Here is a 26,874-nt window from a genome sequence, read left to right as displayed (position 1 = left end):
GGGGGGGCGGCGGCGGGGGGGTCAGGGGTCGGAGGAGGAGGAGGAGGAGGAGGAGGAGGAGGAGGAGGAGGAGGAGGAGGAGGAGGAGGAGCCATCGGGGGTCCGAGTTCTGGGGTGATGGCGCCGCTCAGAGATGGAGGAGGTCATGAAGGACAGAAACACCATCGCTGCCGACTCTACTCTCCTGCTCAGGTAAGATAAGATAAGAAGTACTTTATTTATCACAATTTGGGAAATGTTTGTGTTGCAGCAGCATAAAAAGACAAAGCATTGTACAATACAAATGTAAAAGACTAGAAATAATCAAGAAAGTAGTAATATACTGTGCATTAGGGCTGCACGATATTGAAAAAAACGGACATTGCGGTTTTTTGTTCCCCTGCGATATATATTGCATTTTTTTTAACCTGTTAAGCCCCAAGGTCCCGGCGGGTACTTTACTTTTTTTTTCACGACACTGTGTCTCAGGGGATCTTAATATTTAAGAACCTATTAATGTGTAGCACCAGATTAACGGGAATAATCTCAGCTAACTGACGATACAAACCATTTTTACCAAAACAAAACACAAGTCTCATAAGAAGCATCTAAATGACCCCTGAGCGAAAAATGCTAACGGACATTGGCACAGAACTCAAGATAAAAGTACCCTTATTACTTATCGTAGCTGCACATACAAGATATCCGATTAAAGCTGAGGTTCCACAGATTATTTAGGTATATAGTATCATCCCTGAGTGATCCGGACTCGCGACAGGGGAAGCAAATACAGACATCACAACACGTACCTTTACGTAGCTTCTAGGGAGATCGTCTCACTTTAGCTGTCAATCTGATCAAAAGACGTGGCTGCTGTTTCCGGTCTTGGCTATGCAGCAGTCTAATACATACATTACCAAATAAGGAGTGAGAGTGACGCGTAGCCAAAACCGGAAGCTGCATACACTCTGGTGGCTACCATTAGCAGCTAACGTTTTTGCTCCGATTTTTACATAAAAATGGAATTATGGATTATAAACAATTGCTTCAAAGCCACAGAAACATTATCAACCTATGGATCAACCGATTCAGCCGCGTTTTTTCTTGTTTTAATGCCATTGAACACGTATTTTGATCAGATTGACAGCTACGGTGAGACGATCTCCCGTAAAAGCTCCGTAAAAGGTACGTGTTGTGATGTCTGTGTTTGCTTCCCCTGTTGCGAGATCGGATCGCTTAGATACTATACTTAAATAATCTGTGGAGTCTCAGCTTTAATCGGATATATTGTATGTGCAGTTTCGATAAGTAATAAGGGTATCTTTATTTTGAATTCTGTGCTAAAGCGCGTTAGCATTTTTTTTTTTAAATGAATAAAACCGCACGTCCCTGCGGTGTGAATATCGCGCATGCGCATATCGCGGTTATCGCCATGACACGGTATATCGTTCAGCCCTACTGTGCATGTTGAATTTACAAATTGTGGTGAGACCACCTCATACAAACCAGACAGAAAGATTACTGCTGATGCAACAACGCTTTTAACAATCAGATAAAGTTTAGAGCAACGTAAATATATTTTTGTTTAGAAATTGAATGTTTTGCACCCCTCACTTTCTCTCTACAATTGTTCTTTCGATAAGCATTTTATCATTATCTCGCATTGAATTGATTATTAGTTACTTTTTAGTTGGCTTATTCTTTCCGGTCTGACTCAATTGATCAAGCTAGAGAAGATGTGACATAACTTGAGCATTTAGATGTGAGCGGTGACGGCTACGATCTCTTTAGACATTCATGACAGAGTTGTGCCATGCTTCTTCGATGTGGACGTGGTTAAATGGTTGGAAAAACCACCTCACACTCCAGAGAGAAAGATTACTGCTGATGCAACAACGCCCACGTTTAACAATCAGATGAAAGTTAGGCAATGTAGAACAACATACATATATTTCTGTTTAGAAATGTAATGTTTTGCACCCATCATCATTATTTTACATTAAATTGACTTTTTTTCAAGAGCCATATTTGGATCAATCAGTGAGAAGAATCTGTTAAACTAATAATATATCAAATACATTTTTTATTGTATGTTGTATTTTATTGAGCATTTCTGCATGTACCAGCAGCGTCCATCACTCCAGAGAGAAAGATTACTCACTTTTAACAATCAGATGAAAGTTAGGCAATGTAGAGCAACATACATATATTTCTGTTTAGAAATGGAATGTTTTGCACCCCTCACTTTCTTCACAATTGTGGCAGCGTCTATCGTTTGTCCAACCCAGAACAGATGAACCACGGCTGATCAACAATATACCAAAAGTACCAAAAGTTCCAAAAGTACCTGTAAGGGAAACTTCTGCAGCAATGGAGAGTCAGGACTCAGAGAGACACGAGGAGAGTTGGAGCTTTGATGTCAAACACTAGTAGTTTATTACAAGTCAAACGGCCAGAGAATTCATATCACAAGTCACAGCAGCAAAAGGTTCTGACTGCATGGGTGGGTTGCCATGTAAATTCTGATCAGCCTCGCATCTTGGTAGACCCTTTAACTAGTTTACAGAGAGTCAACCCACATATTGGGGAAGGTATACGTGAACACCTGGAGACACTGAATCACTTATCTGACTCTTTGGTTCTGTGACCGAGAGTTGACCGGTCATAAAAACTGGTAATGTCAACAATAGCTGAGACTTCCCATTCCTTAAGACAGATAACAGACTTAGGGTTCGTCCTAAATGTCAACAGGCAGAAAGGTTAAATATCTTAGGAGTAAGGAAGAATTATTCTTTGACACTTAGGAGTAAGACAGAAATATTCTCTAACAGTACCAAAAATACCAAAGGTACCAAAAGTAAATTGATAAAATTGTTTTTTTCCCAAGCTAGAGAAAATGTGACATTACTTGAGCATTTCGATGAGGACGGCGACGATCTCTTTAGACATTCATGACAGAGATGCGAAGAGCTTCGTCGATGTGGAAGTGGTTAAATTGTTGGAAAGACGATAGTCGTGGACCATCAATAAACAGGATGTGGAACAAATGGTTACCTTCCAAATCAGTTCCTGTAGGGCTGGCAAGATGCCTGCTTTCATTTAAATGCAGCTGTTAGCAAGCTATGATATTGAGGACTTCAAAATATACTTTCCCCATGAAGACTAAGTATTACTTTTGATGTATCTGCAGATTATTTTTCTTTCATTAATTGGTAAATAGTTCGATGTATAAAAAGTCAGAAAAAAGTTACGAATGTCCACCCTGCTTCCTCAAACTCCAAAGTGCGACTTGTATTACTTTGTTTTGTCTGTTAAAAACCCAAATATATACCTTTTTAATAATATATTTCACAGAGATAAAAAGGAAAGCTCCATAGTCCAGAGTCTGAAAACAGCTTTGAATGCTATTTTTATAAAGTATGTGTTCCTACATGTTGCAGAAAAGTTGTAATTGCAACTTTCCCACAAAGAAAACAGAACGTTTGAAATGCACGTCTGTAATTATGCAAATGCTCAGACGTCTGGAACATTCCTCATTAAGAGGTGGCTTTCATCTCTGTCGTCGTCTGGGAATTATTAAACATGTTGGGGTTCGGCGAAGACCTCTTTGTAGTTCAACAAATTATCTTTGACTTTAACTTCTAAAATAGTTCATGGGTTGTTTCTAATATAACAAATATATTCTTTTTCTCTATTGTTCTCCGACATGAGAGACAGAGAATATTGACCTTTTTCAAAGATCCCAAAAGAGATGGATGAGGGGGAAGCTCGGTGTCATCCTGGAGACATCGTCTGAACGAAAAGAGAAGCTCTAAAATAAACAATGAAGGATCGGCATGTTTTTCAGGACTTCATTCGTACAACAGTCGGTGCTGCAGCTGGATGTATTCATAAAACACAGATGTGCTATATGTGTGCCAATGCAAGGTGTCGTTGACGTTAACACCAATGCATGGAAACACGTATGTAGACGATATAAAGACAAAGAAAACACAAAGGCTCTATGATTGGTGATTGCTCAAATACATCCGTAATAACACTCCCATGTAATGATAGCACAGGAGGACAGGAGGACAGGAGGACAGGAGGACAGGAGGACAGGAGGACAGGAGGACAGGAGGACAGGAGGACAGGAGGACAGGAGGACAGGAGGACAGGAGGACAGGAGGGACAGGAGGACAGGAGGACAGGAGGTCAGGTGTTTACTGACGTGTTTTACTGACGCACAAAGAAAGGGAACCGGGGAAAGCACATCTCTCAAATGAAAGTGAGAGAAACATAAGAGAAGGTTTCGGAAGAAAGGGACTCAATTTGACTCTGAAGGAACAGAAGTGTTACCAGTACTTAGATCTGATACTTGAGTACAAGTAGAAGTACTCAGATCTTGTTCTTGAGTAAAAGTAGAAGTACTCAGATGTTGTACTTGAGTACAAGTAGAAGTACTCAGATCTTGTACTTGAGTAAAAGTAGAAGTACTCAGATCATGTTCTTGAGTAAAAGTAGAAGTACTCAGATATTGTACTTGAGTAAAAGTAGAAGTACTTAGATCTGATACTTGAGTACAAGTAGAAGTACTCAGATCTTGTACTTGAATAAAAGTAGAAGTACTCAGATCTTGTACTTGAGTCAAAGTAGAAGTACTCAGATCTTGTACTTGAGTCAAAGTAGAAGTACTCAGATCTTGTACTTAGTAAAAGTAGAAGTACTCAGATATTGTACTTAGTAAAAGTAGAAGTACTCAGATCTTGTACTTGAGTAGAAGTACTCAGATCTTGTACTTGAGTAAAAGTAGAAGTACTCAGATCTTGTACTTGAGTAAAAGTAGAAGTACTCAGATATTGTACTTTAGTAAAAGTAGAAGTACTCAGATGTTGTACTTGAGTAAAAGTAGAAGTACTCAGATCTTGTACTTGAGTAAAAGTAGAAATACTCAGATCTTGTACTTGAGTAAAAGAAGAAGTACTCAGATCTTGTACTTGAGTAAAAGTAGAAGTACTCAGATCTTGTACTTGAGTAAAAGAAGAAGTACTCAGATATTGTTCTTGAGTAAAAGTAGAAGTACTCAGATCTTGTACTTGAGTAAAGATAGAAGTACTCAGATCTTGTACTTGTACTAAGTAAAATCTGTAAAGTAACTAAAGGTATTAAACAGTATTTTAGTGGAGTATAAGTACAAAGTAGCATAACATGGCCTAGTCAAGTACAAGTACCTCAAAAGTGCGCTTAAGTACAGTACTTGAGTACTTGAGTAAATCTACTGAGTTACTTTACACCTCTGCAGTTCAGTGTGAACCAAATGAACCCAAGTAAGTCAGACGTTTAATTCATATTCATAATTCTATCCATCCTAATGACTCTGAATCAATGGGTGATTCAGAGTCATTGTGTTTCCAGCTCATTGTCTGCGAGTCTCTCTGGTATTTTTAACCAGAAGAGGAGTAAAGAAAGAGATGAGGCAGAGGAGGAACTCTTGCGTGTGTCTCTCTACATGAAGAGTTTTAAATCTCTGTTCTGATTAGCCAGCAAACAGCTCCGTCAGAATAAAAGAAACACAGTATTTGGACTATTTGTATACCCATTGATATTGAGATGATGTGGTGGTATAATGATGGCTGAGGGGAAATAAGTGTATACAAGGAGAAGAAAAACAGTACTTAAGAGGGAGAACTGTGTATATAAGTAGCCGAACACACAAGATGAAATCACAAAGGAAAATAATAGCTTCTTGTTGAAAACCTCACAAAATCCTTGAATGTAACAACGTTTGAACTCCTAAATAAAGTGTGATTAAGAGGCTGTCGAGCAGCTTATTTACTTCCCGTCTGAGCGACAAATAACCAAACAACTTGAAAACATGAACAGCAGACTTTCTACCAACCAAGAACACACTTCGGCCGCAATCAAAGATACATGAACACAGTCAGAGTCCTCAGGAAGCTGTGGAGAGGGCAAACAACATTAAGGCAACTTATTTCAGTCTCATTACTGAATTCATGCTGTTTAGAATATATTCTGCAAAAGCTTTCCAGAGTTTGCACGGATCATTTAGGCTCCCTGTGGAGAGGTATTATTCTACAGCTCCTATAAAGAAGTCCAGAGTCTCTCTTAGCAACTTCTATAACTATAATTTCTTACTTTTGTATAGTGTCTCTACTTTAAAGAGTCCTCTCCTGCTGATGTTCAGGTGTATATCAGTATGTAGTGTCTCTACTTTAAAGAGTCCTCTCCTGCTGATGTTCAGGTGTATATCAGTATGTAGTGTCTCTACTTTAAAGAGTCCTCTCCTGCTGATGTTCAGGTGTATATCAGTATGTAGTGTCTCTACTTTAAAGAGTCCTCTCCTGCTGATGTTCAGGTGTATATCAGTATGTAGTGTCTCTACTTTAAAGAGTCCTCTCCTGCTGATGTTCAGGTGTATATCAGTATGTAGTGTCTCTACTTTAAAGAGTCCTCTCCTGCTGATGTTCAGGTGTATATCAGTATGTAGTGTCTCTACTTTAAAGAGTCCTCTCCTGCTGATGTTCAGGTGTATATCAGTATGTAGTGTCTCTACTTTAAAGAGTCCTCTCCTGCTGATGTTCTGGTGTATATCAGTATGTAGTGTCTCTACTTTAAAGAGTCCTCTCCTGCTGATGTTCAGGTGTATATCAGTATGTAGTGTCTCTACTTTAAAGAGTCCTCTCCTGCTGATGTTCAGGTGTATATCAGTATGTAGTGTCTCTACTTTAAAGAGTCCTTTCCTGCTGATGTTCAGGTGTATATCAGTATGTAGTGTCTCTACTTTAAAGAGTCCTCTCCTGCTGATGTTCAGGTGTATATCAGTATGTTGTGTCTCTACTTTAAAGAGTCCTCTCCTGCTGATGTTCAGGTGTATATCAGTATGTAGTGTCTCTACTTTAAAGAGTCCTCTCCTGCTGATGTTCAGGTGTATATCAGTATGTAGTGTCTCTACTTTAAAGAGTCCTCTCCTGCTGATGTTCAGGTGTATATCAGTATGTAGTGTCTCTACTTTAAAGAGTCCTCTCCTGCTGATGTTCTGGTGTATATCAGTATGTAGTGTCTCTACTTTAAAGAGTCCTCTCCTGCTGATGTTCAGGTGTATATCAGTATGTAGTGTCTCTACTTTAAAGAGTCCTCTCCTGCTGATGTTCAGGTGTATATCAGTATGTAGTGTCCCTACTTTAAAGAGTCCTCTCCTGCTGATGTTCAGGTGTATATCAGTATGTAGTGTCTGTACTTTAAAGAGTCCTCTCCTGCTGATGTTCAGGTGTATATCAGTATGTAGTGTCTCTACTTTAAAGAGTCCTCTCCTGCTGATGTTCAGGTGTATATCAGTATGTAGTGTCTCTACTTTAAAGAGTCCTCTCCTGCTGATGTTCATATAGGAACGCAATTGTTACATAGTGATGTCACTATGTTCCGGAAGTAAACAAAAGTCAAAAATCACATTTGCTTCGCTGAAATTGGTTTGAGTTCCTGTGTGTGATGGATATGTGTGTGTGTGTGTGTGTGTGTATGTGTGTGTGTGTGTGTGTGTGTGTGTGTGTGTGTGTGTGTGTGTGTGTGTGTGTGTGTGTGTGTGTGTGTGTGTGTGTGTGTGTGTGTGTGTGTTGTGTGTGTGTGTGTGTGTGTGTGTGTGTGTGTGTGTGTGTGTGTGTGTTGTGTTGTGTGTGTGTGTGTGTGTGTGTGTGTGTGTGTGTGTGTGTGTGTGTGTGTGTGTGTAGGAGAGCCAGTGGCTGGACAGTGTGTCTCTGCTCATCAAGGACTCGTTTGAAGGAGACATGATCGACAACCTCTCTGGCTCAGTGTTCCATCACTACTGCCCCCCCCCTGTCTGCAAGGACTGCAAGGACCACCCACAGAAGGTCAGACACACACACACACACACACACACATCCCCCATCTCCTCACACTCTGTTGCTATCTGGTTACATTAATTACAACCATGTGAATTTCTAGACAAAAATACAGCCTTTATTTATTTCTGTTTGAATCTTTCAAATGTATTATGTCACAGTACATTCTGTATCTGGATATGTGATTGTATGATTCCATTTCTTTCTCTTTATTTGAATTTTCTGGTATTGTATCATTATTTCAGCTCGTGTACATCACTTCGATTTTACCCTTGAGATTTTAAATAACTATTTAACCTTTTTAACTAAAAGTTTGTGGTTACTTAAAGGTGGGGTAGGTCATTTTGGAGAAACCAGCTCGAGTGCGCTCGAATTTGAAAATACACAGCCGAAACAATCTGCCACTTCCTCACAGAGCCCCTCCTCCAACACACACGAACGCGCACATGACCAATGAGGGCACGAGATAAGTCTGTGCCCAGATGGAAGGCTGACAGGCAGGTAGGCCATCCAGTTACTTTAGCCGGCTCAGATGATTGGTCGTGCTTTTTACAGCGCCACGGCTTCCACTGAGGAAATATTTTATGGATTTGTTGTCAAAGCATTTAATGTATTCATTGCTATCGGGATGTTAAGAGCATTCCATGGAATATAACAAAAAGTGTATCTCGAGCCGGTTTCTCAAACTTACCTACCCCACCTTTAAGTAAAAGATTTATACAAGATAATGACATTTAAAAAAAATCATGGAATCACGTTTGCTGCGCTGAAATTTGTTTGAGTTCCTGTGTGTGATGGATATTTGAACGTGTGTGTACGGCCTAGCATTACTATACTTGTGGGGACCTAAATCTGTTTACACAGTCACGTGTGGGGACTCGCCTCCCTTATGGGGACAAATTGGAGGTCCCCATAAGGGGAATCATTAATTTTAGGGTGAAGACTTGGTTAGGTTTAGGGTTAGGGTTAGGGTTAGGCATGTGTTGGTTAAGGTTAGGATAAGTCTCCAGAAAATGCATGTAAGTCAATGTAATGTCCCCTGAAGTGATGTATACGTGTGTGTGTGTGTGTGTGTGTGTGTGTGTGTGTGTGTGTTTGTGTGTGTGTGTGTGTGTGTGTGTGTGTATGTGTGTGTGTGTGTAGTAACTCTGATCCCTTCCAAGATATGAAAACTAGAAATATGTGTGTGTGTATAATGGACCTCATAAGTGCTGACTGCTAGAAACTGGGCCCCACTAAGTGGGTAAAAAACTAGCATAATGACAAAAGCTTTGAATTATGTTTATTTCAAGTGATTTTTGTGATTCTAATTTGTTTTCTATATTGCCTCATTTTTTACGGAGGTCTAGTATAGTTGGAAAGGGTGGACCCCACAATTGGGTAAAATCAGTTCGGGCCCCACAATTGAGTTGCACAAGGATATGTGTGTGTGTGTGTGTGTGTGTGTGTGTGTGTGTGTGTGTGTGTGTATCAGTGTGTGGTGAGATGTGTTATATTGGATCCAGCTTTCTCTATCTTCAGAGCGAACATTCAATCTGGGTATTACCTGTATCTGATTTTATTTTAAATGACAAATACCAAACAGGATGGTCCGATTAGAAAAATATAATTTGAAGTTCTTATCGTTGGGAACTTTGAGGGGTATAAATGTGATGTTGTCAGCATGTTTCACTCCTGATGAAGTGAGTGCCCAAAGATTATTATTTGTTCAATTGACTCAAAAAGCAGAGCTACGCAACAGATATGAAATACTATTAAGATACTGTACGGGAAGGGTGTCCAAACTGCGGTCCGTTGTTCATTTTGAATTGGCCCTCAGTAAAAATGAAAGATATCAGACATTTTATAAACATACACAAACAACTATATTTGCAGGTTTCTGAAACAAGGATGAATGGGGATGGATGCTGGGCGGAGGGATTACTAATGTAGGGTATTGATTTATCATACAGAGGGCTGCTTCCTCCTATAGCGGGAATTAAATGTTGATTTACATTTTCTGTTGTATATGTTCACCATTTGTTTAGTTTTTAACATTTGTATATACATATATTTATTTATTTACATTTTTTTAAATAAAGCCAAATAATTTCCATAAGATCTGCTGACATTCTGACATTAAATAGAGTATAAGAGGTTAAATACATACAGGAACGTGTGTGTGTGTGTGTGGGTCTGTGGGGGGTGTGTGTGTGTGTGTGTGTGTGTGTGTGTGTGTGTGTGTGTGTGTGTGTGTGTGTGTGTGTGTGTGTGTGTGTGTGTGGGGGGGGGGGGATGTGTGTGTATACAGCAGCTCATTCAATATGATTTAGATATCATGATGTGTGTGAAGAGGTCTGACCTTCACCACTATAACTGTGCATCTCTGTTGCCTCTGCCATTAAACACACACACACACACACACACACACACACACACACACACAAATGAAAAGCTGAGACGTTGGCAGGAATGCAGATTTGTGGTTTTATTTCTCAGGATATTCATCTCCCTTCCTCTCGTCTGCTTGCTCTTTTCTGTTCCTCAACCCTCGATATTAAAGCTGTGTATCATATTCATGTAATCTTCTCTCCACACAGAGCAATCTTAGAAACCATCATTTATCTATTTATAAGACTTTGAGTAAAAGAAAATATATATTTCTGCTTTGAATGGACACATATTTATTCCCTCTTACAATTATATAAGAAAAAAGCTTTTTTATAAACATCTTTTTTCACAGACATTCAGATCCCAAATGGTTTTTTCCATTTCTCAAAGTTATCATTTATTATTCTAATTTTAAATACAAACCATTCTGTTCTTTGTGTGATTTATCAAATGTCTTTATGTTACTGTATGTCAGACTTGTTTTCAAAAAATAATGACTTGGTACATTTTTGTTTTGCAATTTATGATATCGATAAAAAAAATTAAATCGCTCTCCGGAAACCCACTTTTTGAGAAGGTCTTTTATAGCATATTTATTTATGTTTTATTTATTATTGTGTGTGTGTGTGTGTGTGTGTGTGTGTGTGTGTGTGTGTGTGTGTGTGTGTGTGTGTGTGTGTGTGTGTGTGTGTGTGTGTGTGTGTGTGTGTGTGTGTGTGTGTATGTGTTTGTGTTCAGATCCAGCTTGCAGAGGTGGAGCAGGCGTCTCTGATGTCGGAGCAGATGTCAGACAAGTCCTCGTCTCCGGCGCTGCCTGATGACCTCAGCCTGGACGAACACAGCTGCTACCAGATGCTGGTCAGATACAGCCAGGTACACACACACGCATTCCTGTAAATACACCAATGTGAGGTCCAGACACATTCACAGGGGGCGTGAGGACCACCCTTTCTTCAATACTAAATACAGATATCAAAATACAATAAATACATCCCACATTTCAGCACAGACACACACACACACATGCACACACACACACACACACACACACACACACACACACACACACACACACACACACACACACACACACTGAAACACCCAATTGTATTTACACATTCAATGTCATTTGAAACTTATTGAACTCTTCTGGGACATTATTGCACACAAACATATCAGATCATTTACATCCCCCATAGTTCAGAGTATTTGAAGATTTAATAGCATTGTTTTTACTTTAGTGGTCCATAAAGAAATGTTTTACAAGTTTGGTGTAAAATACATTGACATCAGAGCTCTGACCTCAGTCCATCCAATACCTTAGGGATGTCTGTCCAGAGTAATGGAAACTGTAGCTCTATAAAATAATGCCAGAAGTCGTAGTGGCCATATATATTGTGATATCATTGGTTGAAAGTAAGAAACAAATATTTACTCAAGTACCATACTTAATGAAGTACGAATCTGTCTTAATATTACCTGATTTTGTTCCATTGTATGCTCCCTTTGACTTCTACTCCAACCCAATCCCGAGGCAAATATAGTACTGTGTACTCACTACATTTAGTAGTTCTTACATATAAAAACAATATATATGCTTATATGATACGAAGGAGTTGTGAGGCCAAAATCCGTAATTCAAAAAATTACTTAAATTCTTAAAAAACGTTCTTATTTTCAGCCAAACCCTCTACCTCTACCTATGATATTCAAACATATGATGATTGTTTTGTCAAAGCAGGATGGCATTGCACATGATTCAAAATTAAATTAAATATCGAATTGTCGCATGAGATTGTTTGAGGACATATCATTGTGGGAGGTATTTTAATACAATTATTAAACCCTGATATGTGTAATACAAATTAACATAAGCTGGTATCATCATGCACACACAAACACACACACACACACACACACACACACACACACACACACACACACACACACGCACCACACACAGTGTAATGTCTTTGGGGTATCACAGCTCTTGTCATTATGCCCCTTCAATCTTACTAATAATCATTAATTACTATTTACACGCTTTACTGCCTAATTAAAACACCTGCCTCCCTCTGAGCTCTTGATGTCAGCATGCTGGGATAAGAGTGTGTGTGAGTGTGTGTGGGCATGTCTTTTATACCTCCATCTTCCAGTTAACACTTATCTCTCTGCGGCTCCACCTGGTCTTTTTCATCGCTGCGTTATTGAAGGCCGATTCATTTGATCCAGTTTACGTCCGACAACAACGGGCAGCAGTCTGAGGCTTTGAAGCCTGCCGCCACTCCTTTACCACATCCACATGTAATCAGCCTTGTATAGATGGATAAAGGAAGAGACATGAAAAGAGAGCTTTTTGAAATTGGAAACATATTGTGCAGATTTCCATTATGACAAGGCAGATAAAAGGCTTCAGTTAATATCTCTTCTCGCTCCAGTGAACATCGGTGCACCTGGATATCAAGCTTCTGTCTTTGTCTCTGTTTTAATCGCTTCATATCTTAATTTTCTCTTATTCTTTTCACGCTCTCAGAGAGGCAGCAGTGACTCCCAGAGTTCGGAGGAGTTGCCCACCCAGGGGTGCTACAGGGGGATTCTTCCCTCCAGCTCAGGAAGCGAGGAGGGGGTCCAGGAGCTGTACGAGGTGGGCGTCCATCCTCAGGGGAACAGTCCCTCACTGGAGCAGCAGAGCCCCACACCGTGCACAGGTAACACCAGAGATGGCAACAGTACTCACATCCTTTACTCAAGTAGAAGTACAGATACTCGTGTTTGAAAATACTCTGGTGAAAGTAGAAGTACTGACTGAACTTCTTCACTCAAGTCAAAGTAAAGAGGCTTTGAAATGTACTTCAGTAAAAAAGTACCCATAACTAGCAGCTGTTTTAAAGAGTACCTGACCTCCCTTTATATTAATAGAACAATAATGTCATTGTTAGCTAATGAATGTTTCCATGCTGAACAACGGCAACATGACAACGTTTCCATTGGTCCCTCTTCTTTAGAGAAGACCAGGAAATGATGGATACACGGATCGTGTTCAAATCAATAGGCACGCAATGACTCTAAAGAATAATGATCACGCATCAAACACACATTCAGACTAAAGGAACCAGCTGTTTGGAAAATGAGAGAAGTAGAAAGTACAAGTATTTGTGTTCAACATGTAAGAAGTAGAAAGTACAGGTATTTGTGTTCAACATGTAAGAAGTAGAAAGTACAGGTATTTGTGTTCAACATGTGAGAAGTAGAAAGTACAAGTATTTGTGTTCAACATGTGAGAAGTAGAAAGTACAGGTATTTGGGTTCAACATGTAAGAAGTAGAAAGTACAGGTATTTGAGTTCAACATGTAAGAAGTAGAAAGTACAGGTATTTGAGTTCAACATGTAAGAAGTAGAAAGTACAGGTATTTGTGTTCAACATGTAAGAAGTAGAAAGTACAGGTATTTGTGTTCAACATGTAAGAAGTAGAAAGTACAGGTATTTGTGTTCAACATGTAAGAAGTAGAAAGTACAGGTATTTGTGTTCAACATGTAAGAAGTAGAAAGTACAGGTATTTGTGTTCAACATGTAAGAAGTAGAAAGTACAGGTATTTGAGTTCAATATGTAAGAAGTAGAAATTACAGGTATTTGTGTTCAACATGTAAGAAGTAGAAAGTACAGGTATTTGTGTTCAACATGTAAGAAGTAGAAAGTACAGGTATTTGAGTTCAACATGTAAGAAGTAGAAAGTACAGGTATTTGGGTTCAACATGTAAGAAGTAGAAAGTACAGGTATTTGAGTTCAACATGTAAGAAGTAGAAAGTACAGGTATTTGAGTTCAACATGTAAGAAGTAGAAAGTACAGGTATTTGAGTTCAACATGTAAGAAGTAGAAAGTACAGGTATTTGTGTTCAACAAGTAAGAAGTAGAAAGTACAGGTATTTGAGTTCAACATGTAAGAAGTAGAAAGTACAGGTATTTGAGTTCAACATGTGAGAAGTAGAAAGTACAGGTATTTGAGTTCAACATGTAAGAAGTAGAAAGTACAGGTATTTGAGTTCAACATGTAAGAAGTAGAAAGTACAGGTATTTGTGTTCAACAAGTAAGAAGTAGAAAGTACAGGTATTTGAGTTCAACATGTAAGAAGTAGAAAGTACAGGTATTTGTGTTCAACATGTAAGAAGTAGAAAGTACAGGTATTTGTGTTCAACATGTAAGAAGTAGAAAGTACAGGTATTTGGGTTCAACATGTGAGAAGTAGAAAGTACAGGTATTTGGGTTCAACATGTAAGAAGTAGAAAGTACAGGTATTTGAGTTCAACATGTGAGAGGTAGAAAGTACAGGTATTTGGGTTCAACATGTAAGAAGTAGAAAGTACAGGTATTTGTGTTCAACATGTAAGAAGTAGAAAGTACAGGTATTTGGGTTCAACATGTAAGAAGTAGAAAGTACAGGTATTTGAGTTCAACATGTGAGAAGTAGAAAGTACAGGTATTTGGGTTCAACATGTAAGAAGTAGAAAGTACAGGTATTTGTGTTCAACATGTGAGAAGTAGAAAGTACAGGTATTTGAGTTCAACATGTAAGAAGTAGAAAGTACAGGTATTTGAGTTCAACATGTAAGAAGTAGAAAGTACAGGTATTTGGGTTCAACATGTAAGAAGTAGAAAGTACAGGTATTTGAGTTCAACATGTAAGAAGTAGAAAGTACAGGTATTTGGGTTCAACATGTGAGAAGTAGAAAGTACAGGTATTTGGGTTCAACATGTGAGAAGTAGAAAGTAAAGGTATTTGTGTTCAACATGTAAGAAGTAGAAAGTACAGGTATTTGGGTTCAACATGTGAGAAGTAGAAAGTACAGGTATTTGAGTTCAACATGTGAGAAGTAGAAAGTACAGGTATTGAGTTCAACATGTGAGAAGTAGAAAGTACAGGTATTTGTGTTCAACATGTAAGAAGTAGAAAGTACAGGTATTTGAGTTCAACATGTAAGAAGTAGAAAGTACAGGTATTTGGGTTCAACATGTAAGAAGTAGAAAGTACAGGTATTTGAGTTCAACATGTAAGAAGTAGAAAGTACAGGTATTTGAGTTCAACATGTAAGAAGTAGAAAGTACAGGTATTTGAGTTCAACATGAGAGAAGTAGAAAGTACAGGTATTTGTGTTCAACATGTAAGAAGTAGAAAGTACAGGTATTTGAGTTCAACATGTAAGAAGTAGAAAGTACAGGTATTTGGGTTCAACATGTGAGAAGTAGAAAGTACAGGTATTTGAGTTCAACATGTAAGAAGTAGAAAGTACAGGTATTTGTGTTCAACATGTAAGAAGTAGAAAGTACAGGTATTTGGGTTCAACATGTGAGAAGTAGAAAGTACAGGTATTTGTGTTCAACATGTAAGAAGTAGAAAGTACAGGTATTTGTGTTCAACATGTAAGAAGTAGAAAGTACAGGTATTTGGGTTCAACATGTAAGAAGTAGAAAGTACAGGTATTTGAGTTCAACATGTAAGAAGTAGAAAGTACAGGTATTTGAGTTCAACATGTAAGAAGTAGAAAGTACAGGTATTTGAGTTCAACATGTAAGAAGTAGAAAGTACAGGTATTTGAGTTCAACATGTAAGAAGTAGAAAGTACAGGTATTTGGGTTCAACATGTAAGAAGTAGAAAGTACAGGTATTTGAGTTCAACATGTAAGAAGTAGAAAGTACAGGTATTTGAGTTCAACATGTAAGAAGTAGAAAGTACAGGTATTTGAGTTCAACATGTAAGAAGTAGAAAGTACAGGTATTTGAGTTCAACATGTAAGAAGTAGAAAGTACAGGTATTTGAGTTCAACATGTAAGAAGTAGAAAGTACAGGTATTTGAGTTCAACATGTAAGAAGTAGAAAGTACAGGTATTTGGGTTCAACATGTAAGAAGTAGAAAGTACAGGTATTTGAGTTCAACATGTAAGAAGTAGAAAGTACAGGTATTTGAGTTCAACATGTAAGAAGTAGAAAGTACAGGTATTTGAGTTCAACATGTAAGAAGTAGAAAGTACAGGTATTTGGGTTCAACATGTAAGAAGTAGAAAGTACAGGTATTTGAGTTCAACATGTAAGAAGTAGAAAGTACAGGTATTTGAGTTCAACATGTAAGAAGTAGAAAGTACAGGTATTTGGGTTCAACATGTAAGAAGTAGAAAGTACAGGTATTTGAGTTCAACATGTAAGAAGTAGAAAGTACAGGTATTTGAGTTCAACATGTAAGAAGTAGAAAGTACAGGTATTTGAGTTCAACATGTAAGAAGTAGAAAGTACAGGTATTTGAGTTCAACATGTAAGAAGTAGAAAGTACAGGTATTTGGGTTCAACATGTAAGAAGTAGAAAGTACAGGTATTTGAGTTCAACATGTAAGAAGTAGAAAGTACAGGTATTTGAGTTCAACATGTAAGAAGTAGAAAGTACAGGTATTTGGGTTCAACATGTAAGAAGTAGAAAGTACAGGTATTTGAGTTCAACATGTAAGAAGTAGAAAGTACAGGTATTTGAGTTCAACATGTGAGAAGTAGAAAGTACAGGTATTTGTGTTCAACATGTAAGAAGTAGAAAGTACAGGTATTTGAGTTCAACATGTAAGAAGTAGAAAGTACAGGTATTTGGGTTCAACATGTAAGAAGTAGAAAGTACAGGTATTTGAGTTCAACATGTAAGAAGTAGAAAGTACAGGTATTTGAGTTCAACATGTAAGAAGTAGAAAGTACAGGTATTTGGGTTCAACATGTAAGAAGTAGAAAGTACAGGTATTTGGGTTCAACATGTAAGAAGTAGAAAGTACAGGTATTTGAGTTCAACATGTAAGAAGTAGAAAGTACAGGTATTTGAGTTCAACATGTAAGAAGTAGAAAGTACAGGTATTTGGGTTCAACATGTAAGAAGTAGAAAGTACAGGTATTTGAGTTCAACATGTAAGAAGTAGAAAGTACAGGTATTTGTGTTCAACATGGAAGAAGTAGAAAGTACATGTATTTGTGTTCAACATGTAAGAAGTAGAAAGTACAGGTATTTGTGTTCAACATGTAAGAAGTAGAAAGTACAGGTATTTGTGTTCAACATGTAAGAAGTAGAAAGTACAGGTATTTGTGTTCAACATGTAAGAAGTAGAAAGTACAGGTATTTGAGTTCAACATGTAAGAAGTAGAAAGTACAGGTATTTGGGTTCAACATGTAAGAAGTAGAAAGTACAGGTATTTGAGTTCAACATGTAAGAAGTAGAAAGTACAGGTATTTGGGTTCAACATGTAAGAAGTAGAAAGTACAGGTATTTGAGTTCAACATGTAAGAAGTAGAAAGTACAGGTATTTGAGTTCAACATGTAAGAAGTAGAAAGTACAGGTATTTGGGTTCAACATGTAAGAAGTAGAAAGTACAGGTATTTGAGTTCAACATGTAAGAAGTAGAAAGTACAGGTATTTGGGTTCAACATGTAAGAAGTAGAAAGTACAGGTATTTGAGTTCAACATGTAAGAAGTAGAAAGTACAGGTATTTGAGTTCAACATGTAAGAAGTAGAAAGTACAGGTATTTGGGTTCAACATGTGAGAAGTAGAAAGTACAGGTATTGGGTTCAACATGTAAGAAGTAGAAAGTACAGGTATTTGAGTTCAACATGTAAGAAGTAGAAAGTACAGGTATTTGAGTTCAACATGTAAGAAGTAGAAAGTACAGGTATTTGGGTTCAACATGTAAGAAGTAGAAAGTACAGGTATTTGAGTTCAACATGTAAGAAGTAGAAAGTACAGGTATTTGAGTTCAACATGTAAGAAGTAGAAAGTACAGGTATTTGGGGTTCAACATGTAAGAAGTAGAAAGTACAGGTATTTGAGTTCAACATGTAAGAAGTAGAAAGTACAGGTATTTGTGTTCAACATGGAAGAAGTAGAAAGTACATGTATTTGTGTTCAACATGTAAGAAGTAGAAAGTACAGGTATTTGTGTTCAACATGTAAGAAGTAGAAAGTACAGGTATTTGTGTTCAACATGTAAGAAGTAGAAAGTACAGGTATTTGTGTTCAACATGTAAGAAGTAGAAAGTACAGGTATTTGAGTTCAACATGTAAGAAGTAGAAAGTACAGGTATTTGGGTTCAACATGTAAGAAGTAGAAAGTACAGGTATTTGAGTTCAACATGTAAGAAGTAGAAAGTACAGGTATTTGGGTTCAACATGTAAGAAGTAGAAAGTACAGGTATTTGAGTTCAACATGTAAGAAGTAGAAAGTACAGGTATTTGAGTTCAACATGTAAGAAGTAGAAAGTACAGGTATTTGGGTTCAACATGTAAGAAGTAGAAAGTACAGGTATTTGGGTTCAACATGTAAGAAGTAGAAAGTACAGGTATTTGAGTTCAACATGTAAGAAGTAGAAAGTAAAGGTAAAACCGCGGAGAAGTAACGGGGCAGAAACCCTCAACACGGAGCTGCGGTCCTTTTTACGCAGCGGTCCAGACATCAAACGGAACACATATTCAGTGTGCAGTTCCTTTGGCATTAGGGCAGGGATATCTAGATACTTCCCAAGGTCTGACATCATGAATTGTGCTACTTTTAAAGCAAGCAATGATGTTTTCAAATCTGTAATCAAAAAGCTCCTCAAAACCGCTATCGAAGCAGTTCCTGCTGTTGCTACGTTAGTTCAAACGGTAACAACGGACTATTTTTCTTAGCGGATGCATGTCATTTTAAATCAATAAAACGTTTCCCCATAATGACCGCCTCGCTGCACGTTATCCCTTACTTATTATATAATTTCAACAATACAAAAAGTCTGAGTAGTTTTCCTTTCAGTAACGTTTTTCCTCCGACAGCAGCTAAATGGTTTGATTGAATATTCCACATCATCCCGTCGTATTAAAATAATCCCTCTCAGGGTTACCTTTCATCAGCGCTGCTTATTAACCTTATCAGAGTTCTCTGTGACCCTGCCTGGTATCTAACCACCAGGATTTCATTAAATCCTGACTTTGAAGTGACATTGATCGTATCGTTTAAATAACACAAGGCTTCCTCTGAGCGTCTCCACCTCACACACAAGACTCGTGTCTCATATCTCACACCGTTGATTGACTTCCTCTGCAATTAAAGCAGTGATAGATGATGCCAGCCCAAATGCAGACTTTTAGATGTTGATGAAAGATATGTTATGGTTTAATGGTGGCTCACCGCCTCCGTAATATGACCGCCATCACAGGAACAGATGGTGAGATACAAGCAGAGTCAATTCACTGAGACACGACACTACAGACTGTCACTGAAGACATGGGGGACTGGTTTACACAACAATACATTACTTTACACTGTTACTTCTGCTTTTTCAAGATTCAAGGTTCAAGGCTTTTATTGTCATTTGTACATAGCTACAGTGTAGTTTTGTCGATGAAAATATTATGTCCCAGGCTCCTCCAACAGAGCAACACAGTAAAGTAGATGAAATAGTACAAGTAAATACAATACAATAGAATATAAGTAGTGCCATAAGAGTCTATATTCAAGTGATACATCATTTGTAAGTTGTGGGGGTAGAATTTGTCCTCTTTTTTTCATAGACTTCTATACAGCATAGGTGATAAGGTGGGGGGGGGTTACCTTGGTTGCTGATTGGCTAATGGTTACACGAACCAAAACATCGTTATGACATCATAAAGTGGCCAAAATCTGATCAGCTCATTTTCAGACAGGTTTTTATAGAAATGGATCAAAAAGAGAGAGAATCTTTGTTCCTGAAACTTTCAGAGTCTCTTTCCACAGAGGGGACACATGTTGATGTAGAAGAGACATGAAGAAGAGGGGACACATGTTGATGAAGAAGAGACATGAAGAAGAGGGGACACATGTTGATGTAGAAGATACATGAAGAAGAGGGGACACATGTTGATGTAGAAGAGACATGGAGAAGAGGGACACATGTTGATGTAGAAGAGACATGGAGAAGAGGGGACACATGTTGATGTAGAAGAGACATGAAGAAGAGGGGACACATGTTGATGTAGAAGAGACATGAAGAAGAGGGGACACATGTTGATGTAGAAGAGACATGAAGAAGAGGGGACACATGTTGATGTAGAAGAGACATGGAGAAGAGGGGACACATGTTGATGAAGAAGAGACATGAAGAAGAGGGGACACATGTTGATGTAGAAGAGACATGAAGAAGAGGGGACACATGTTGATGTAGAAGAGACATGAAGAAGAGGGACACATGGTGATGTAGAAGAGACATGAAGAAGAGGGGACACATGTTGATGTAGAAGAGACATGAAGAAGAGGGGACACATGTTGATGTAGAAGAGACATGAGGAAGAGGGGACACATGTTGATGTAGAAGAGACATGAGGAAGAGGGGACACATGAAGAAGAGGGGACACATGTTGATGTAGAAGAGACATGAAGAAGAGGGGACACATGTTGATGTAGAAGAGACATGAAGAAGAGGGGACACATGTTGATGTAGAAGAGACATGAAGAAGAGGGGACACATGTTGATGTAGAAGAGACATGAAGAAGAGGGGACACATGTTGATGTAGAAGAGACATGAAGAAGAGGGGACACATGTTGATGTAGAAGAGACATGAAGAAGAGGGACACATGGTGATGTAGAAGAGACATGAAGAAGAGGGGACACATGTTGATGTAGAAGAGACATGAAGAAGAGGGGACACATGTTGATGTAGAAGAGACATGAAGAAGAGGGGACACATGTTGATGTAGAAGAGACATGAAGAAGTGGATTTTGCATAATAGGTGACCTTTAAGTTCTAACCTTTCTGTCTTCAGATGGAGATGGTGGAAGTCGAGATGAAGGCGGTTCTTCTCCGGTCTTCCACCTCCCAGCAGACTTCTTCCACCCGGCTGCTGTAGCTCATCCGGGCAGTCCCAGGATCAGTGTTGGTCCTGGAGACAGAGGCCCGTCCAGGCTGCCCTCCCCGGCCTCCTGGGCCTCGCTGCGCTCACCTGGAGCAAACAGCAGGCCTCTGAGCTCTCAGGTATTATTAACGGATGAACGGATGAACGGATGGACGGATGGATGGATGGACGGATGGATGGATGGACGGACGGATGGATGGACGGACGGACGGATGGATGGACGGATGGATGGATGGACGGATGGATGGACGGACGGATGGACGGACGGACGGATGGATGGACGGACGGATGGATGGATGGACGGATGGATGGATGGACGGATGGATGGATGGACGGATGGATGGATGGATGGATGGATGGATGGATGGATGGATGGATGGATGGATGGATGGATGGATGGATGGATGGATGGATGGATGGATGGATCCGTACTTCTGAGTGTATTTAGATAAGTGAACCAGAGTTGTCATGGATCAAAAAATAATTCAAGCAGGCAGATCGGATTTGCCAAATGATGTATAAAACAAATAATACTAGAATTGTGAGACAGAATGTGTGAAACGGGATCTGAAGCTTTAGAATAGGGGCCTAGACACTAAACAGTCATTATTAAACATATATCTTACTAACACGTCTAGAAAGAAAGAGTGTATGCATTATACAGGAACATCTACAACCTATTATTTTAAGCAACACATTAAGTTGACGAAACACTCGAGTCAAATGTAATGAAAGTCAGATGGTGTCTTGGACGGGGCAGTGATATCATAAACCTGTTAATGTACGCATTCAAACACTTGTTCTGTCACCAGCTGTATTCACCTTGCAGGTGCAGCTATGTGGCTTTGATCCTGGATCAAGTGTTTAAGTCATGGATGTTTAAAGTTGAACTTCTTCATATGTCTAATATTATAGTTCACTTTTCATTCAGGAAGTATGACGCTGCGCTGTCAGTAGGCTTATCCATGTTTATGATTGGTCAAATGTTGCTAGCCCCGCCCCTTGCATGTGAACACGCGCTCAGCCGGACAGAGAAACCCTGGCTTGAGTTACCGAGTTGATAACCAGCGTCGTGGGACCGCTTAGCGAGAGCGCGTTTGTTTTGGGTTAGGTAAGATAACTCGAACATATCCAGGGTCTGTTGAACTGGCTTCAGAGTACAGGCCTCAGTTGTTGTATTTCTGTTATGATGACTTCAGGTTTCATTGTTCAGGAGATTGTTACTGGAACAGAAGTATCCAGAGAGGACACACAGTGATTACACTGGTAATAACAGACTGCTGAAAATTGCCGTTAAACATTTGTTCTCTCCCACAATGTTTCCCTGCCGCCAAAACGCTGTTTATTCCAATTGACTTGGGAAATAAGTTCAAACAAGCTTTTTAAATGTGACTATATGGCCTTATTGTATGTCCAAACGCCAACAATCAGATTTGATACAATAGGCAAGGCAAGTTTATTTATATAGCACCTTTCAACACAAGGCCATTCAAAGTGCTTTACAGAAAATGAATGGCATTTAAAAACAATAGCCTATGTTCTAAGGAAATAATATGGTTCTCAATCTCGATCTTTATTTCTTTGTATAGTCGATTTAAAACTGTGCTGTACAGGGAACACATATAAAAGAACACAATAGGAGTAAAATAATAAAACAATAATTAAAAACAAGATAAAAAGCATAATAACTAGAGGCATATAAAACACAGACACATATCTAATGTTATGCTCAACTATATTAAAAGCCAGTGTAATGTAATGAATGTGTAACTGATAGTTCAAAGAGCATTAAACCAACGACCTGTTGATTTCTTTCAATACAGGCTCCAGAGCTGCTGGAACACAATGAAGATGAAATAGTGACCTTAAAGCTGAAAGTCAAACTGATCAGTAGATTTGAGTAACACCTGTAGAAATGTTTCCGACCCGTTGACCCGCCTCCTTGATGTTCTTTGTGTGAAACTCCCCATCATTTATTTAGTTATAAATAAAGGTATGATCTCATTTCGTATTGAATCCAACACCTCCCCCTGCGTTGGCTTCTGCATGAAAACAAGCGAGGATGAAAAGGCACTTATTTTAGTTCTTGCCGCCGTGTAACCATGGAGACGGGCTTCTCTTTTCTCTCCCCTCCACCTGTTTCGGTTTGTTTAGCTCGTGCCTGAGTGCCTCTATGATCCAAAGCTCTGCGGCGCTCAGCTAATTAGCCCTGAGTCTGATACCGTGCACACTCTGGATCTTCACATTCTCTTCGGTCCCTTTTTATTGTGTTTCCTTTATGTCTTCTTCTGGTGTCCCTGAACGCCTCTTTCTTCTCCCTGGCCTCCATCTTGTTCCTCTTTTCTGCCAAACCCTCCATTTCTCCTTTTTCATAAACTCTCACTTTCTCACATGTATGAATAATGTTGATGTATCATTTGCAGTAAAACAAATGCTATGAGACACATTGATAAGAAGGGGTGCACCAATCAGGACGACCTTTACACTTGAAACCATACATGGACATTTTAGTTAAGAAGTACTTTATGTATCTTCCACCGATGAACCTACCTTCAATCTAACAATGTATGTTTTAAACTTCTCTTTATGGGTTATTCAAATCTGCCCTTTTAGTGCAACTTTCTAAAGTCCACTTTAAACTCTGATCCAAACTGTTGAATTACTTTTTAAAAGAGTTGAAGAAAAACAACTCAGAATCAGATTCAGGAACTAAATGGATTTGAAGTAGGTTATAGCAGAATTCATTCTTAATGCTTGTTCAAACAATTCTTCATAAAGCGAGACATGTATGCTTGGCCCTTCTTGTGTAATAAGTTATAACTTGACAGAGAGATTGTTGAGCAAAGTGGCAAATAAGAAGATTCTCTTCCGTTGCTGAAGCGAACTTGTGTCTTTGCATCAGAACGAGTTCCACTTCGGTGAACTTTGACCCTCAAAGTAGCAGCTTCAACCAATAGCAAAGATGTTCGTGTTGTTGACACTGCTGTCAGCACGGCATGCCGTTGGCAGGCATATATGAAGCAACATTAATGCTTTGAAATTGCCTTAATTTCTCCTCAAATGTCCGTAAAATGAGAACGTTTGTGACCCGTCGAGCCAACACCATCACTGCCCACAGGCTGGAGCAAGTGTGAAGTCTTGTTCAATCATTTAAAAGAAAGTGTAACACTATTTTAAATCTAATCTTGTGAATAAATAATAATAAATAAATAAAATGTTGTGTGGTGCAAACCAGGAATAAAGTACTAATTGCTTAATTCCCCTTCCTCTCACCTCCCCCTCTGTGTGTGACACGAAGGACTCACAGGAACTCAGATGCACGATTCGGTTTTTTTTTTTTTTTATCATACATTTTTTATTGCAACATCTTCAATTTACAACACAGTACAGAAGACAATTCAGGTTGCACAACATTTTGGATTAATTCAATCCCATCCCTCTATCCTACATCCCACCCAGCTACCCACCCACTCCATAGCCCACCCCCCAACCACTCCATCGCCCACCCCCCAACCACTCCACCACCAACCACCGGGGCAAAAATATCCCCTCAGGGATAGCATTCTTATTTGGTCAGGAGCTCCTTTAAGTTAGATATCAGATCTGTCCACATTAAAATTGTATCAGGTTTTGCATCGTTGATTCTCGCAGAGGACAGTTCAAGGTAAGAAATGTTCAAAAAACTCTGAAGCCAGTGAGAACTTGAAATATCGTGAGGAGGTTTCCAACGTTGGACTATAATCTTTTTAGCTGCAGTCAAGCCTGTTAGCCAGATTTTGCGAGTTTTCCCCGTAAGGGAAAGGTGAGATTCATCATTTAGAAGATGTACAGCAGGTTCCATTGGTAATCTCAACCCTATTAAATCTGTAAGGGTACTAATAACCTTCCCCCAAAAGTGCAATACTCCTGGACACTCCCATACAACATGTAAGAAAGAGCCAATGGTTCCCTGGTGACAAAATGAACAATACGGGTCAGGTACCAATCCAATTCTGTGTCCAATTATTGGTGTTAGATATGCTCTATGACAAAATGTCAGATGTATATACTGATGGTTTGGGTTTTTTGAAGCACCCGTAACATTAGCCCAAATTGCATCCCAATCCAATTCTTGTCCTAAAGTAGATATTTCCCTGTCCCATGCTCTCATGCCTGATGTAGGAATATAGTTCTGGGAGTTAAGATTATTATAGATAAACGAAACTATTTTTTTGGGAGCACTTTGCACCCAACTCAGAATAGGATGTTCTTTCAAATCTGACCCCCAGGGGACCCCATAGGCTTTACAGGCAGACCTTATTCTAAAGTAAAAGAAGAGAGAGTGTTGATCAATATTATATTGAGAGACCAGTTTTTGAAAGTCATGAATACAATTTTCCCCATTAATGTCCTGAAGAGTTTTAATACCTTTATCCTCCCAAGCTTTGTTGTTAAATGGTTTTCCCCCAGTCAATAGGTTATGATTGTTCCATAATGGAGATGACCTACACCACACACTCTTAAAGTTTAGGAATTTCCCTGCTGCTCTGAACACTTTAATCATATAAGTTAAAATTGGACCGTACAGTAAATCACATTTTTTGGTAGATATACCTGAAAGGAGAAAGTCCCTTAATCTTATCGGCGCTATTAAATCTTGTTCCATATTCTTCCAAGATGACATTTTATCTTCATATACCCAATAGCTGAGAGATCTTAATATGAATGCCCAATGATATAGTTTAAAATTTGGGCATGCCAATCCCCCATCTGATTTTCTATACTGAAGAGCTGACCATTTTATACTGGGTCGTTTACCATTCCAGATGTAGCATCGAAGTAAAGAATCTAGTTTTTGCCAGTATCCTGTTGGAGGTGCTAGGGGGATCATTGAGCTTACGAAATGTATGCGGGGCAATATGTTCATTTTAACAACCGATAAACGGGCTGGGACTGATGCTGGAAGGTTCGGTTTTGACTTCAAAAATATATTTTATTTTACAAAAGACTTTTCAAAGTAAAAGATTACTAGGATCAACTAGGATACTCAAAAGATCTCTAGGTTCCACTCGGTTGCTCAATAGTTCACGAGGGTATACAGACATGGACTTGGTGTGTTGACAAGACGAACCGACAAAAGACAAAAGGAGAGAAGGGCTATATATACACACACACACACACACACACACACATTAGGTAATGGGGCACAGGGGAAAACAATCAGGAGCAAGAGACAACAAGCAGGCGGGCAGGTGACACACAAAGACAGGAAGTGTAGACACCTGAAAGAGAGGGTAGAGTCAATACCTAAATAAAATGCAAGGTCACAAGAATAAACACAAAACAATAAACTAAAAGGACTCTAACGCTGAAACCTTACAGTGTGCACATTTGAAATCCTGGTTCAATCATTTAAAAGAAAGTGTAACACTATTTTAAACCTAATCTTGTGAATACATGAAATATGTTGTGGTGCAAACCAGGAGTAATGTTTTCAAAGTCAATTGTATTGTCAATCTTTCAGTTTGTGTGTACAGACAGAGAGATCGAAATAACGTTTCTCACAATCCCAAATACAAAATCAAATATATATAAAAAATATGTATAAAGATGTACATACATACCTATATATATATACACAATCAAAAGACACATTTATACATATTAAGACCTAAATAAAAGCACAACAATCATTATATACAAAATAACAGTCACTTCAATATATATAAGTATATATTAAATGTTTTTAGCGTGTATTATTAGGTCTGTTATGTGTGATTGCACCTTTGGGAATACTTG

At 38.7% G+C, this 26,874-nt stretch overlaps 1 protein-coding gene across 1 annotated transcript in view; it reads left to right on the top strand.

The window, feature by feature from the left end:
- Positions 1-69: 69 nt before the first annotated feature.
- The window catches only part of LOC117539900 (voltage-dependent T-type calcium channel subunit alpha-1I-like), a 31,364-nt gene continuing 4,559 nt past the window's right edge, over positions 70-26,874 (top strand). Inside the window, exons 1-5 of the mRNA XM_034206254.1 lie at positions 70-192; positions 7,704-7,844; positions 10,944-11,078; positions 12,739-12,913; positions 21,007-21,215. Of these exons, the coding sequence (XP_034062145.1) occupies positions 118-192; positions 7,704-7,844; positions 10,944-11,078; positions 12,739-12,913; positions 21,007-21,215 (735 nt within the window). The 5' untranslated portion in view covers positions 70-117. The remainder of the gene's footprint in view (positions 193-7,703; positions 7,845-10,943; positions 11,079-12,738; positions 12,914-21,006; positions 21,216-26,874) is intronic.

This window comes from Gymnodraco acuticeps, unplaced genomic scaffold, assembly GCF_902827175.1.
Source record: "Gymnodraco acuticeps unplaced genomic scaffold, fGymAcu1.1, whole genome shotgun sequence".
NCBI classification, from domain to species: Eukaryota; Metazoa; Chordata; class Actinopteri; order Perciformes; family Bathydraconidae; genus Gymnodraco; species Gymnodraco acuticeps.
Note: the sequence above shows the minus strand (reverse complement) of the source record. Positions and strands in the feature narration are given on the sequence as shown.